This window comes from Uloborus diversus, chromosome 1 (assembly GCF_026930045.1).
Source record: "Uloborus diversus isolate 005 chromosome 1, Udiv.v.3.1, whole genome shotgun sequence".
NCBI classification, from domain to species: domain Eukaryota; kingdom Metazoa; phylum Arthropoda; class Arachnida; order Araneae; family Uloboridae; genus Uloborus; species Uloborus diversus.
In genome coordinates this window covers 10,360,718-10,377,196 of record NC_072731.1, presented here as the reverse complement: position 1 = coordinate 10,377,196, position 16,479 = coordinate 10,360,718, and the positions used below count along the sequence as shown (strand labels likewise).

The 16,479-nt window shown below is 32.4% G+C and overlaps 2 protein-coding genes across 2 annotated transcripts in view; one reads left to right on the top strand and one right to left on the bottom strand.

Annotated features, from left to right (window-relative positions):
* The window catches only part of LOC129234422 (small nuclear ribonucleoprotein G-like), a 64,720-nt gene extending 50,377 nt beyond the window's left edge, over positions 1-14,343 (bottom strand). Inside the window, exons 1-2 of the mRNA XM_054868419.1 lie at positions 14,192-14,343; positions 4,825-4,847 (exon numbers count right to left, since the gene is read on the bottom strand). Coding sequence (XP_054724394.1) covers positions 4,825-4,847; positions 14,192-14,226 — 58 coding nt within the window. The 5' untranslated portion in view covers positions 14,227-14,343. The remainder of the gene's footprint in view (positions 1-4,824; positions 4,848-14,191) is intronic.
* A 414-nt stretch (positions 14,344-14,757) lies between these two features.
* Positions 14,758-16,479, top strand: part of LOC129234420 (TRPL translocation defect protein 14-like) — a 51,094-nt gene continuing 49,372 nt past the window's right edge. Inside the window, exon 1 of the mRNA XM_054868417.1 lies at positions 14,758-14,894. Within this exon, the coding sequence (XP_054724392.1) occupies positions 14,837-14,894 (58 nt within the window). The 5' untranslated portion in view covers positions 14,758-14,836. The remainder of the gene's footprint in view (positions 14,895-16,479) is intronic.

The following is a 16,479-nucleotide window of genomic DNA, read 5'->3' as shown; positions in this document are numbered from 1 at the left end:
GAAACTAATCTAGTTAAAAGGCTTTCATTTGAATTATATTATGCTAACCAACACGTCACAAATCGCGAATAAACACAAGGTATATTTTTTTAGAAATAAACAGATTTTTCAAACGGTTGATAGAAAACAGAACATGTACAGTATTTTCATTATCTTACGAAAAAGTTTAATATTTCTCACTATGTACACAAAAATAGAAAAACAGCCAACATAAAATTCAAAGAAATGTTTTGATTAAGCTGGAATTCAGTAAAAAGGGAGTTAAACTACTTGAGGTTCTACAGTAGTTTTGCATAACAAAATGAAATACAATAAAGTAAAATACAAAAAAAAAAAAAAAAATGTAGTAATTAAAAACGAACAATAGATTTTATCACTCGAGAAGTAGGTAACTTTGCCCTAACTGTTGGTAATAATGAAAATTAAAAAATCAGAAACTTCACCATTCGTGGGTTTTTTCGTCTTTTATACTTTTCTTGTGAAAATGCCGAATTTTAACTAGTTTCCCAGCTTTTTTTAACCAAAGACAATTTTTGCACTTTGTCCATATACTTGCAATACAATATGCTATAAGTATCCCACATTTTTTCCTAAAAAAAAAGACAAAAAAACCCATATTTCTTTAAAAAAACCCAACTTTAGTTGGGTTTTTTTGGGTTTTTATTTAAAAAAACCCAAAAAACCCTGGATCCATGGGTTTTTAAAAAAAAAAACCCCGGGTTTTTGCCAACCCTGGATGTAACACTATTGTTTGTGCATCAAAAAAAAAAATACCGAGTTACCGAGTACTCGGCTTTTCACTACTCGACCGAGTTCCAAGTACCAATTATGTTTTAAGAAGAACCACCGACACACATGTGATGAATTTTGAACTTATTGGAATAGTAGTATAAACCTCCTTGTCCATATAATAGTTTTTAAAACTAAATTCCTGCTGAAATTTCATTATGCATTATATATATACAATTTTGTTTGTGTCAAATTTTACAAAAAAATAATTTTTTTAATTAAAAATAAATAAAAGGTATGATTAATCAAGTTGGAAATAAAACAAATTACAGTAAAATCCCTCTAATGCGGACACTAACAGGACAAATTTTTTTTCTGCAATATAGAGGTGTCCGCAGGACAGGGGTTTAATAATGTTATTTGCATTGGAACTGGGGAATTAAAAATTGTCCGCATAAGAGGGATGTCCGTTAGGAGGGGTTTCACTGTATACCAATCAATTATAGTTCTAATCTGCCAAACATAAATAATTTTTTAAAGCAGATAAAACAAATGTGCAGGAACACTCCAGACACGTGTTTCTGCCCCCCCCCCCTCCCGTTACAAGGATCGTCTTTTTCAGTGCATAACATGTGAGCTAAAGAATGTAAAGACATTCAACAAAAAAGTACGACTTTTGTCAGATGCCATTAAATCTACGAGGCCCCATTTTGTGCATTGAAAAAGGAATTCCTTGTAATGCCAAAACACGTGTCTGCAGAGTTCCTGCACTGTACTTTTAAGGTTCTTTTATTTTTAAGCAAAGGTATTTTTACATTTTTTATAACTAATTTTTGTTTGTAGCAAAAATCCATTTTTAATATAAAATTCCATATTTTCTATACTTACATTTTTTGCGTAATTTTTAATAAATAAGTTTTATTAACTTTGGGGACATTAAAATAAAGATTTATTCCATTGAAGCATTACAAACTTCATTATTCTCAAAATTAAAATTTGACTTATAAATTTTAATTGTAAATGATTGCAGAATATAATGCTTGCTCTTTTAATAAATTTTAGTATCTGTCTTGGATAATATTCAATTTTTTGCAACTACTCGGTATTAGCCGAGTATCTGATCAGAATTTGGTCGAGTACCGAGTACTCGGCAAATTGGCCGAGTAGGCCGAGTACCGAGTAGTTACCGAGTACTCGGTACGTCTCTACTTCATATAACAAAAACAACTCTGGAGCAACCAAAAGTCACAACTAGAGACGTACCGAGTACTCGGTAACTACTCGGTACTCGGCCTACTCGGCCAATATGCCGAGTACTCGGTCAAATTTTGATCAGATACTCGGCCAATACCGAGTAGTTGCAAAAAATTGAATATATAATTAAATTTACAAAAAAGCTCAAGCATATATAATTTTTTGCAACCATTTACAATTCAAATTTAAATTTTGAGAATAATGAAGTTTGAAATACTTCAATGGAATAAATCTTGGTTCGAATGTCTCGAAAGTTAATAAAACTTTTTTGTTAAAAATTGTGCAAATATGGAATTTTTGCTACACAAACTAGAATTAGTTATAAGATATATAAAAATACCTTAGCTTTAAAAATAAAAGGAAATAAAACAACATTAGAAGCACAGTGTAGGATCACTGCAGACACGTGTTTTGGCGTTACGAGGAATTTCTTTTTCAATGCACAAAATGTGAGCTCGTTGATTTAAAGGCATCCGGCAAAAGTCGAATTTTTTGTCGTATGCCTTTACATTCTTTAGTTCACATGTTGTGCACTGAAAAGACGATCCTTGTAACACAGAAAAACGTGTCTGCAGTGTTCCTGCACATTTGTTTTTTTGCTTTTAAATATTATTTGTTTATCGAACTAGAGACCTCAATGAATAAATTTGTGTAATTTGTTTTAATTCCAACTTGATAAGTCATACCTTTTATTTATTCATTTTTAATTTAAAAAATATTATTTTTGCAAAATTTTGTAGTTAAATTTCAACAGGAATTTAGTTTAAAAACTATTATATGGACAAGGAGGTCTATACTACTATTTCAATAAGTTCAAAATTCATTGATGTGTGTCGGTGGTCCTTCTTTCAACATAATTGGTACTGGGAAACTCGGCCGAGTAGTGAAAGGCCGAGTTACTCGGTAACTCGGTACTCGGCCGAGTAGTAAAAGGCCGAGTACTCGGTACTCGGCCAAAGTGCTACTCGGTACGTCTCTAGTCACAACTATTTAGCTTTATCTTATACATATAAAATCTGAGTATCTATCTATCTATCTATCTATCTATCTATGTCCAAGCTTCTTCTCCCGAACGACAGTGAACTGACCATCGAACCAGGTATCGATGGATTCGTCATCTTCCCGTCTTCATGTTTGGCTATTTAACATAATCCTCCGATAATAATTAGCGGAGATATCAATTAAAAATTATTAATTATGACTCTTAGATTTCAAAATAAAATCCATATTTTTCGAAGGCTTTCCTCCATTCAAATTATTATTCAGTGCTTCAACTCAACTTTCCGGATGAACGCTTTTATTAAAATTTACAGCGTGAAGAAAATCATTGAGATGAAAGATCTGTTGCCATTTCTTTTTCTCGAATATAAAGAAATAAAATTAGGCTTTTGTTTTAAGGCTTTTCCTGTATTTAGGGTGTTTAAGTTGTTTACTTTTCGATTATTTTGCCGTAATCTGCAGCAAAATTTTGCTGTTTTTTTTTTTGTTCAAGCCTGATTGTTAAATACGCGTCACATGACATAACTTTCATTTTCGAGGAGGACCGTGCACGTCGTAAAGTAAATGAGTGATTTACAAGTTTTTTGAGTTCTTTGAGGGTTTGTACCTGGAAAACGGATTAATGTAATTCTTGTACGACCATGTGGATAGAATCCATCCAAATATTTATCTGAGTGGTATGTTGCATTAATAAACACCCGGGCAACGCCGGGTAGTAGACTATTTTATGTAAAAAGCGGATTGTTATTGTGCATAAATATTTCCGATATAGTCTATCAGATGTAATTCAGTTTAACGTGAGTAAAGATTATAGTTGATAATGCATATATTTTCCCCTTTTGTGCTGAGTGAAAATGTACTCATAACTTGTATCATTGATAACGATTATTAACGTTGATGAGGTGTTTTGGCAAAAATATGTTTTACTGGTGTTTTGCAAACCTTGCTTTACGCGCATTTATTTATTCCTTAACGCGTTAGAAACTAGTGTCAGTGTACTACAAAAGCATCAACTGGACTGCTCTTACATTTTTTAGGTAGCCCGTGCAACGCCGGGCGCGCAGCTAGTAACAAAATAAAAGCTGATGTTGACACGATTGATCAAATGTTTTGATAGTTTCGAAGCATTTGATCAAGTGATGATAAACAATGGGCATAGTGCCCTCTGAAATATAAAAATATATTAATCCATATTATGAGTATACTTAATTTCATTTAAAATCTTAATTATATATGAAAATGTACTTTGAATAAACGTCAATAATACAGAAAGTTTATTTCTGTTTAAGGTCTGCAGTGTGACTTGTATGTAATATGCAATGTTTTCAAATGTTTATTAATTTTTATTTTTCTACAGCATTAAACATTTTTTGGGCATGGAAAGTGAGTCCAATACTTTGGTTTTACACCAAGAAATTTAGTGAAAAAATTAAAAAACAAACCTTTATCAAAAAAAAAAGTTTGTTAGGAATTTTTAGTTTTTGCATGAGAATCATCAAAAATGGTGTCAGAAGCATTTTGAAGGAATATTAAAGGGCACAAGTTCACACAGGGGCACATTTGTGTACCAAATTTCGTTAGATTTCATGAGGTAGTTTCTGCTACTGAGCGGTCACAAAAACATGGTCACACACAGAGAGACATTTTCCAAAAATGGTCGAAATGGACTAGGCACAACTCAAAACTTTCGAATCCGTCGGAATTCGAAAATTTGTACAACACCATTACTTTTTTTCTAGATTCTAATATTAGATATAGAAGTAAAAATAGGAGAAACTGCAGGAGCTAGATTGACAAAATAATGAACATGAATTTATAAAAAGTTTAAAAACAACCACTTACTATGAAGTTTTTTATCCATGTACCTGTAAGAGAGAAGAAAAACATAATTTAACATTTTAAGTAAAATCTTTGAAACGTAAAGCTTATGTAATTAATTTAGTTGAAATTAAAATTTACTTATGACAGTTTCACAAAAATATCAATCTGAGTTCATTGATTTAAATGAGCTTGATTAGAATCGTGGCTCAAAGAATTAAGTGATTTTTTCTTTAAAATACGAATCACTGATTTTCTTAATAAATCTTGTCTTCTAAAAGAAGATTTCCAAAAAAATTTGTGTTGCAGTTTTAGAGCATTCTTAATATAAAATGCCGTATTTACAACAAAACTACATATAGACTAAACTCTTTTTCATGAATGGTGCCATTAAATATACTACAAACCTTTTTATCTGGATTAACTGGGACCAAAGGCAATCCAGAAATGTATGGATAAGGAGCCATTAATTCAAAATCTCAACATACACTTAATTATTACTTGCATGTGAGGGGAAGATGTAAAAACAATTCTTCCTAAGATTTTTCAAGTCAATATTTTATACTAGAAAGCCGCTCGTCATGGTATGACAGGTGAAAATTATTTCTACATTTGAATGAAGCAATTTTCTGTTTGGGGGTATTTTGATAATTAAAATTTTAACCCTAACACCAATGGATTAACCCTAAATTTCAGTAGATAGCATCAATTTGCATCTCCAGAGCTCAAATACGTTACCTTGCTGTGATATACCATACTACCATACTTTCATCTGCCATTAGACTGGCTGCAGCGCCCCCTATACTATATTGGAGTTGTGAATTATTTTGGTTCTTTCGTTTGCCTAAAATGAGTCTTAGCAATAAACTGTTAAGTCGCCGGATCGAGTTCAGCCTTGTCACAATAAAGCTTTTCTATGCATGTCGAACATATCAAATTATCATGCCATCACGCGAGTTTCATTGTTGAAACACGCGGATTACTTTCCAAGTAACGACGGGTTATCCAAGACTAAATTTGATCTTAACCGTTTCTGTTATCCCATTAATATCTCTAAACAGTTTCTTTCTTTGAGATGATCATAACATGGATTTGATATTACACGGTAAATAGCGTCAAACTGCGTGACGTCGATCATTTGCTATTATATATGAGGATGACAATCTCATCTATGAGGATGGCAATCTTACCAGTGAAACAGTTAAGTTCCCGCATCGAGTTCAGCCTTGTCACAATAAAGCATTTCCCTGCATGTTAAATATTACCAAAACATATTATCAATTATCAAACCGTGGCACGAGTTTCATTGTTGACACACGCGGGTTACTTCCTCATCGACTATTATTTATATGAGGATTAGAAATTGTGCGGTCAAGTGGTTTGGCAGGGATAATATTTCATTTACTTTCAAAAGGTAAAAAATGTATTAGGATGAGATGTTTCTTACTTGCTTTACAAAGAATGAACAGTGTAAAATAGAATAAAAGAATTGCACTATGTATGGCATATTTTATTTTAAATTACTATTGCATTGTATACAAAAAAATGTCGAAAAAAAAACATTTAGTTGAACCAGGGTTGGCAAAGTTTTGGACACTACAGTAAAAACCGTCTTGTTCAAATCTATATTTTTATAGAAATTGAGTTTTGTGAGAAAACATCAAAAACAGAATAAAATGTGTCAAAGTAATGTGTTTTTTTTTAATATTTATTCAATGTGAACATTCAAGTATAAATATATATGTAACTTATTTATACAGCTGATTTTAATCCAGCTACGTAGAAGTTGAATACGAGAAGTGAATATTAATTGTTCTGAAATGCAATTAATTCTTTATGGGTTAATTACATTATTGGGGCATGTCATGGTGTCTAACAAAACATGTTAAAAGGCTAAAATTTTTATATATATTGAAAAAGCACATTCCAAAGGACATGGATGTTTTTTTTTCTTTATTTACTTCATATTATCCATGTAATCATAATCAAAACATCAAAAATACAACTTTTATTGTTACGGACTCTACATTGAATTTTTCTTCAATAATGACTTGAACTGAATTTCAAGCCAAAACTGGTGCTTTGGACAAATAAAGTAAAGGATTATCTCTAATATATATAATAATTTTAATCAAAAAGTGCATTCGTTAAAAAATTGTAATTTGTGAAAATGGTAACTGTAGAGTCAGTAACAATAATTAGAAGAAAAGTTTTGTTAAAATTTTTACTTATGCATTTTATATCACTAAATTGAATATTTTCTAATATCACCTATGGTGTTACAATATTCTAAAAAAAGTTTCCTAAAAATTTAAATTCGGTATTTTTTATTAATTTTCTAAATTTGGTTACGGACTCGACAAAACGTTACGGACTCTACATTTTGCAACTGTTTCAACACAGCTCTTTCTTTACCAAAATGCTTGGAAAGTAGGGTATTGAGATGGGGGGGAAAATGTCCGTCGGTCTGTCCCCACCCCAATTACTTTCGAGTGAATAGTCCGATTCGAACAAATTTTTTTTTTTGTTCAAAAGATCTCGGCGAGGAGAACTCATTCCTATATTTCACTTTTTGCTTTGAACCTTTTTTTGTTCAATTGTGAACAGTTCAAAAAAAACTTAACATTAGCGTCAACGGGGAAATTCAAGGCAATTCCGAACTGTGAGGCGAATTTGCTTCAAACAAACTTTGTAGGAAAAAGCTTTTGGTGAAAAACTTGTACATAAAATATCTTTTTGATTTGAACAATTTCTCGTTTAATTTTGAACAGTTCAAATCCCTTAACATTAGCGCCTACAGGGAAACCGAAAGTCAATGTAGATTCCGAACTTGAAGGCAGATTTACTTCAAACAAATTTTTGTTGGAATTAGCTCTTGACGAAACTCCATACTCCGGCAATTTAGGGGCACCTGACTCCGACTCCTGTGCCCGACAAGTAGTCGGAATCTGACTTCCCGACTTCGTAGCTTTGGCAAAAATTTATACACGGAGGAAAAATTGACAGACTCTGATTCTTGGATATTCGACTTCATGGCAGGATTTGGAAGTGTGGAGGCCCTGAGGCAACGAAGGAGTGGAGGCCCTAATCAGGGTTTGAAAAGATCATCATATTTTTGAAAATATCCGATACTTTGATATATATCCGAATATTTTGATATATATGTATATATCCAATATTTTCGATTTAAAAAATTTCCATTCAAGTCATTTCGTCAAATAATTTTTAAATTTTTGAGCTCAAGAAATGAGAAGTTGAAAGGATGACCTGCAAAGTTAACCATTTTTTGGGTTTTTTTACTTACTTTCTCTTTAACTCATAGGTATAAATCAAATTAAATGAATTAAAAAATATATATATTGCCACTGAAATACTCGATCAAATAAAAAATTGATAGTAAATGGATACTTGCAATCAGGGCTTTCTGATATATCGATATAATATTTTTGTGCAAGCATTCTTTGTAGAAATACAAAAAAAAAAAAAAACATGTCTAGGATTAAAACGTAAAATTTGCTGACCTGTGAAAATTAAGGATATTTTGTAAAATTTTTATTGTGGAGGCCCCGGGGCAGTAGCCTCGCCTGCTTTCCCTTAAATCCGGCCCTGTTCGACTTCGACTCCTTTATCCTAAAATGAGATCGACTCCGCAGCCATGATTTTAACTGTGAAATGATTATTATTAATATGACTTGTTTTTGTTTTCACTCTAAAGTTTTAATTTAGATATTCAGTTTTAGGTGGATAAACTTGAAGTCATTTATGTTTCTACATAAAGATATGCGCAGATGATTTTTTTTTTTGACAATGAAAATTATTTCTTTAAGTTGTTATTTTATTGTTTTTATTTATTACTAGAGGCACCCGCATGGCTTTGCCCTATACCTCAAAACTCAAATTTTGAATTGGTAGCCAACGGCTACCAGATCCTCACAAAATGGTAGCCAAATCTCAAAAAATGATAGCCAAACTTTATTTTAATTTAAATTATTTAATTTATTTTATTCTGTTTATTTATTTAGTATGAGTGTATATGTCATTGGCGTAGCAAAGAACGTTTCTTATAAAATAATAATTAAAAATAAATAAGTAAATAAAAAATATTTAAAAAAATAAATAAAATAAAAAGCGAGCTAAAAATAAAAAAGAAAAAGAGGGTTGAGGAAAAGTTTTGGAGGAAGGGGGGAATTGAACTTGGGGAGAACGGGCACCCCTGCCCAGATATTATTTAACACATCTTTTACAAACTATAATCTGCATTAATTTATCTTTAAGCAAAACACATCACGATAAAAAAAAATAAATAAATAAAAAAGATTATTAATTTTTTTCAGCTTTCAAAACTTCTAGAAACATCACAGCTTTCAACCAAAACACGAGTTAGTTCCTTGGTAAAGAAAACAACAAAATACCAAAAACTAGAACAGAATGTAAAACCTAAACCATTTGCGATTCTACAAAAATATTTTTTTGTTTTTGTTTTTACAAATAACGCATGCAGAATTTTATAAAAATGGAAGCCTGGTTGTCGAAAAAATGAATAAATAAAAGAAAGGTAAACAATATAAAACAAAACGAAAAAAAAAAAAAATGAAATAAAAGATCCAGCAGAAGAAAAAAAGGGTTTCAGCCGTATTCTTTCCACCTTCTCTAGACGCAAGGGTGCCATTTTTTTATTATTATTTATGTGTTTAATAAATACGATTGTACTTCTCTTTATTTATTTTTGAACACACATTTTTCTCTTCTAAAACTAGTGAAAATGGACAATCTACAACGCCGCGCCATTTTGAAAATGCGGAACGCGCCACTTTGAAAACGCGGGACGCCATTTTGAAAATTTACCGCGAAATTTAAAAATAACAACTTTTTTAAGGAGAAATAAAGTAAATAAACGGATATATCCTCTCCTCCAGTAGGTTTTATATTTTAAAAAGAAAAAAAAAGGAAAAACAAACAATATGATTAAAACAAAAAATCAAAAATCTTCCAAACAAAAAATTTTATTTAGCGATATCGTTTTTACCTTGTCTCGGTGCATTTTGACTCAAAGGTGCCATTTTTGTTTATTCATATGTAAACCAAATGTACAAGATTAATTCTTTTCAATTCTTTTTATTTTGGAAAGGACATTTTCGTCTTAACTGGTAAAAATGAACAATAACAACGCGACGCCATTTTGAAAACGCGTAGTTTAAAAATACTTCAAAACGAAGAAATAGCCATTTGTTAAGGAGAAATAAAGTTGGAAAAATGAATTTAAGATCAAAAAAGCATAATTTACTAAATTGGTGTATGAAATTTGTCTATTTTTACGATCGCGTGTAAAGAAAGCCGAGTTTTCGAAATAGAAGTTTTGTAACGAATTTGTCGTCGTGATTACGATTTTTGTTTTCTATACAGAACAAGAACACATAGCACAATTAGCCACAATTGGAAAATACTCCCCCCCCCTTCCCTCCTTCATCCCCGGCGATACGATAGCCGAACTTTTAGTGGACAAAAGAATTTGGGAAAGGTCATATGGCAAGACTATAGGTCAGGGAAGGTTGCATTGGCGAATGGTAGCCACATTGGCGACTGAAGTGAAAATAATGGTCGCCAAAATTTGAAAATTGGTCGCATTTGGCGACTGGCGACCGCGAGTTTTGAGCTTTACTTTGCCCGTAATAGAAAATTAAAAGGTCTTTTGGTTATCCTGTATATTTACAAATAATGTATGGTGAATTTTCTTGACAATTGGCTTGTACCCACGTTACAGTTCCACGTTATGATAATTTCGTATCTCGCCAATTGGCTTGTGCCCATGTTACGGTTCCATGTTATGATAATTTCGTAATTTATCATAGTTTTGTTCTTAAAATTGGAACAGAAAAAGAACCACATGGAATTTTCGAAAACTCGCTTCGAGGTGCACACCCCCATGCTACAAACTAACTTTGTGCCAAATTTCATGAAAACCGGCCGAACCATCAAGGCGCTATGTGCGTCACAGACATCCGGACATCTAGACATTGAGCTTTATTATTAGTAAAGATAAAGAAGATAATGCATGGTGAATTTTCTCGACAATTGGCTTGTACCCACGTTACAGTTCCACGTTATGATAATTTCGTATCTCGCCAATTGGCATGTGCCCATGTTACGGTTCCACGTTATGATAATTTCGTAATTTATCATAGTTTTCTTCTTAAAATTGGAACAGAAAAAGAACCACATGGTATTTTCGAAAACTCGCTTCGAGGTGCACAACCCCATGCTACAAACTAACTTTGGGTAGAATTACGGTAACCGTGTCGCGTTGGCGTATTTTTTCAAAAGCTGTCAAATTTGGCACCTACTACTCAATGTAAACAAAGTAATACAATATAAACAAAAGAAATCATCAAATGAGAGTTGACCCAAAGGCAAGGGGCGGAGCTTCGGATTGCTCAAACTATCACCTAGGTAACTACAACTGTTTATCAACCATTTTCTTTCTCTGATTGCAACCGTAAAGAAAAAAAAAGCATTAGAATTATTTTTTTCTTTTTGAAATATTGCAAAATAATATATAAAGAAGCAAATGAGTAAGCCTTTTTTTTTCGTAGAACTATATTATTTTTCTCACTTTGAAATAAACTGAAAAGACAAATGAGAGGTAACTTTTTTCAAGATGTTAACTTAAACGTGGGAAGATAAAGCGCAGTATCTACAGAGATGAACATTTCAGACATAAAAAGAAACGTGTTTTGGATTCGATACTAACAATAGCGAAATGATGGAATTTGACTTTTTGTTTTTTCAGTGGAAAGCAAGTAAGCAAGCTTGTACAAGAAAGCTAAAGTACAACTCATGACGAAAATTCGAAAAAAAATTTAAATAAAAATTTGCCGATACTGCTCTTTACGTTCCCATTGCAGTAATATTGAACTCATTTTTTTTTCTGTAGAAAAATAAATAAAATATCATGATGTATGTGAATGAATCTTTCTAGCAACATGTTTAATTTCCTAAGGAACATTAAAATGAAACATAAATTTTTACCGAAATTTAACAACAGTAAAAGTTGGATAGAACACGACATTAGACTGAAATAATGAAAAAAAAAACCATTAAAAATACTTACTGTTTAATTAAGATTTAAAATGATCTACTAAAAAAGTTAAATCACTTCAAAATATCTATTCGGAGAATGTTATCATAACTAAAATTATAATTCTAACTTACAGAATAAGTGATTACGATAATTAATAAATTTTAAATTTAAGGTGGAACAATAAAACATGAAGGAAATAACTTACTGCGAACATATTCCAAAAACGTATCCAAAAGGTATGAATAACTAATTTTTTAAGCTATATTTTAAAAGAGTTAAAAGTGACAAACATTTCACGATGTAAAATTTAATAAAATGTTTCGAAGATCTAAAAATTGTAAAACACAATATGTTGCGAATTTTCAGACAAAAAACACATTTGAGAAAATTTAAACCATTATTCTACGGAATTTTAAAAAAAGGAAGGATTTATTGGGCAAATAAATTACAATTTTGGAAAGTTAAATTCTGAAATGGCTGATTGGCCAAACGAATAGCAAATCAGCTTTGGTGTAGGGTTACCAAAATTGCTCTGTCGCCAAGGTAAGGTAGCGGGTTGCCAGAATGAAATATTTATCGCCGCGACCCGGTTACCGTAGTTCTGCCTAACTTTGTGCCAAATTTCATGAAAACCGGATGAACCATCTAGGCGCTATGCGCGTCACAGACATCCGGACATCTAGACATTGAGCTTTATTATTAGTAAAGATAAAGAAGATAATGTATGGTGAATTTTCTCGCCAATTGGCTTGTGCCCACGTTACAGTTCCACGTTATAATTTCGTATCTCGCCAATTGCCTTGTGCCCATGTTACGGTTCCATGTTATGATAATTTCGTAATTTATCATAGTTTTGTTCTTAAAATTGGAACAGAAAAAGAACCACATGGAATTTTCGAAAAATCGCTTCGAGGTGCACACCCACATGCTACAAACTAACTTTGTGCCAAATTTCATGAAAATCGGCCGAACGGTCTAGGCGCTATGCGCGTCACAGACATCCGGACATCTAGACATTGAGCTTTATTATTAGTAAAGATGGTAAGTGCATTAATTCATCAAAAAAATATTTTTGGCAACAGGTGAAAAAGAAACTTTTTTTTTGATATGATAATTTATTTTAATGAGCTTATTAATTATAATTTTTTTTGTTTTGAAAGTGGTTACAGATTTTTTTTTTAAATGGAAAAAAGTGTATTAGTGCTTTGTGTAAAAGGTGCTGCTATTTTATTTGTTCGTTTATTTTTTTTTACACACATAATTTTTTTAGTTGAGTGAGGCACATTTTATTCCTTGAAATAATCAACTTAAAATATTAAAAAATCACGTTTGAAACAATTCGCGATTTTAGCTATTTTTGAGAATATTGATCTGGTACTAGAAAGTAGTATGGGCAGGGCAGGTGGGGCTAGGGGCCTCCACAACAAAGGGGCCCCCACAATAAAATTTTTACAAAATATCCTAACTTTTATGGGTCAAAAATATTGGATATATACATACATATTAAAATTTTCGGATATATATCAAAGTATCGGATATTTTCGAAAGTACGATGATCTTTTCAAACCCTGATTAGGGACCTCCACTTCTTCGTTGCTCGGGGCCCTCACACTTCCAAAACCGGCCCTGAGTAAGGGTATACGGGAGAGTAGGCTTTTTTAGTTCTAGACGGAACTTCTTGTTATCCACTTTTTTGTGATCCTCGTGATGATATTTTAAATAAAAATATTCACAAAAATAATACGTTAGAAGCAAACCTCGATAACTGATATAATTATAAACAAAAATGTATAAAATTGTGTATAGTAAAATACTTATTAGGAACTTGCTTTGATATATATCCAATATTTTCAATCAACACAAACTAAAGTGTTCAAAATAGTAAACGCATCCTCTAATTACTCTTTACCTACTTTCTTACATTATTATATGTAGACTTAAAATTACTTTTTCCCCTATTCTGCGACATGAGTCCTTTTCGGGTTGCGCCCCTAGGCCGGCTTATTGGGTAATCCGGGCCTGTATGTCTTCCTATATCTATAGAAATTCAACACAAATCTAAACTTTTTTCAGTGGCATGATATAAGTACACATAGGACTAATCATTTACAAAACGTTTAACTTTACTATTTGCATTGATCATGAGTAGGAGGCTAAAACATCCTTATGAAGTGTAGAGTCCGTAACAGCCAAATACTGTGAAATGCCCCTATTCTTAAAGGGTAATTTTCTTCAAAACAGAGCCTAACGAACAGGGGAATGACACTTATTAGTACTGGCACTAAAAAATCGTTTTGCCCAAAATGTAGTTACCTCTTAAGCTCAGGGGGCTGTGCTTTACTACTCATAATGAAATCGAAAAATTAATTTTCAATTCCACTTGTCACTTCACGAGAAAACAAAAACAGTTACTTTGTACTTGACCGGCAACTCACGTGCAATGAAAACAATAAAAGATAAAACAACTAATTGAGCATGGTCGAGACACCAGATGGCGCTTGCGCCTCTAGATAGAGAGTGGCCACCTTTGTGGTGTAAATAATGTATAATAATGAATAACTTATCTGTTTTTTTTCTTCCTGTTTCGAGGAAATTTAAAGGTATAATTACATTAAAAATTAACCTAACTGCAGCTCCTTAAGATCCTGTGAAGTTTTAAAATTCACTTTTTTTTTAAAATGATTTAAAATCTGAAATGGGTGCATTGAATAGTTCTGCTTTTTCGCGTATTACATATTTTAATGAAATCAATATTTACTTGAGATTCGATTGGTTTTATTCTCTCTTCTGCGAATATAATTTATACTTGTAAAGGTAAAAAAGAAAAGTCAACCAATGTCGTATCCGGTGTTTGGTTCTATATATGTAAAAAAAAAAGAGAGAGAGAGAGCACGTTTTCGTCGTGCGCAGTTTCGCGCGTTTAGTGTTGTTTGTGTTTGTACTTAAGTTCAATTAATAATGACTTTAGATCCAGAAAAAAAAGAAAAAACCGTTTATCGGTTGGTTTTAACTGGAGGTAAATTTATCATTTTGTAATATTTTGAAAGCAGACCTGAAATCTTAGGTTTCATAAAGTGATAGTGCCTATGCTGATACCCTTGGACCATCTTTTATTTAGCTCTTCTTTTAAGATCACTCTCAAAACTAAGGTTTAAATGCGTCACATTGATGAAAGAAAAAAATAAATTGTTTTAATCAATTTTCGATATCCTAATCCAATTATACTTTTTAGCGACACCATTGTCTACTGCAGACCGTTTCATTCGATGGAAAAACGGAATTGGACAAATTGAATGTGTGCATAGTTGATTGATAAAACAGTTATTGAATAATATGTTTCATTCTTCATTTGAATCCCTTTTTATACACATTTTAGTTAGAATTATGTCTATTTTTTAAGAGTAATCTCTGCTATTAAAACCTGTGTGCCTCTGTCGGTGTGTGTCTGTAAACCTATCTCTGGGCTGTCAATATCTCCCAGATTAATACTGGTACCGTTTGATACAGAACATTCAGGAAAAAACGTGCCCTGTCTCGCCCTGCAAGCCGGAGACAGGAGCGGATCCAGAAATTTTTCTAATGGGCGTCAAGTTTCAATGGCCTGCATTATACCTCCTACCTAAAAAATAAGCGAAGTGCAATTTAAACTTAAGAGTGCATCCCTCATAAGTTACAGAACACCCCTCCCTCCTAGATGATCAAAACCTTTTCAAATTACTCCCTCCCCTCTAAATTTTTCAGCCATAGCCAGGATCATATTCCCTTAAAGTTTCATCAAAAGTCGCATTTCTTCAGACAGTTAAGCTGGTCACGTTACTGAAAGCTTTGAGTCGGATTACAGTTATAAATAATTGGAGAAAGCACACACGAAATGTGGTTTGAAATGGAGGAGTACTCTGAAAAAAAGTTAAGCTCATTAGAGATAATTGTGCTTTTGAAAATGAATGAAAACAAATTAGCAATACCCCAGTCAGGGGCGCCGAATTGTAAAAATTATTGGGGGGGGGGTAGACATCAACGGGGTTTAGGGGATTATGTAATCCCACCGAGGTCCCCCCCTCCCAAATAAAAGTCAGATTTTTATACCTTGAAAATACCAACTTACATATTTTCTGGTGTGTTTAATTTATAAAAACAAATGGCATGGTGTTTTCAATGTAAAACAATCTAAGAATTGGTTTGTAAAAAGGTAATTTAATTTACTCATGTTTTTTAAGACAAGTTGCTTTTTCATTAGTGGATATCAGCTGACATATTCAAGTGTAAATGCAGTCTCTCAATGTCTAGATCATTTTTGAAAAAACTCAGTTGATTTTTCAAAATTTGTTTCAGCTTTGTTTAGTAAAAGCAAGCACTCTTGTTCAATTGCAATGACTTATGTGAGTCCAGTTGATGTAAACTGCCCAATAATGCAAGATTGTACCATTTCACAAACCTTAATGTATTGTCTTGTAGTACTTAGGGATTTCGAAAGTGTGTGGTGAGCTGGCTTCGTCGTTTTCATACTTTGGTTAACGTCGATTCTGAGGAAGTGAAAGGATCATCATTTTGTGAAGGTTTCTCTTTTAAACACAATTCTCAAAAGTATTCAAAACTATCAC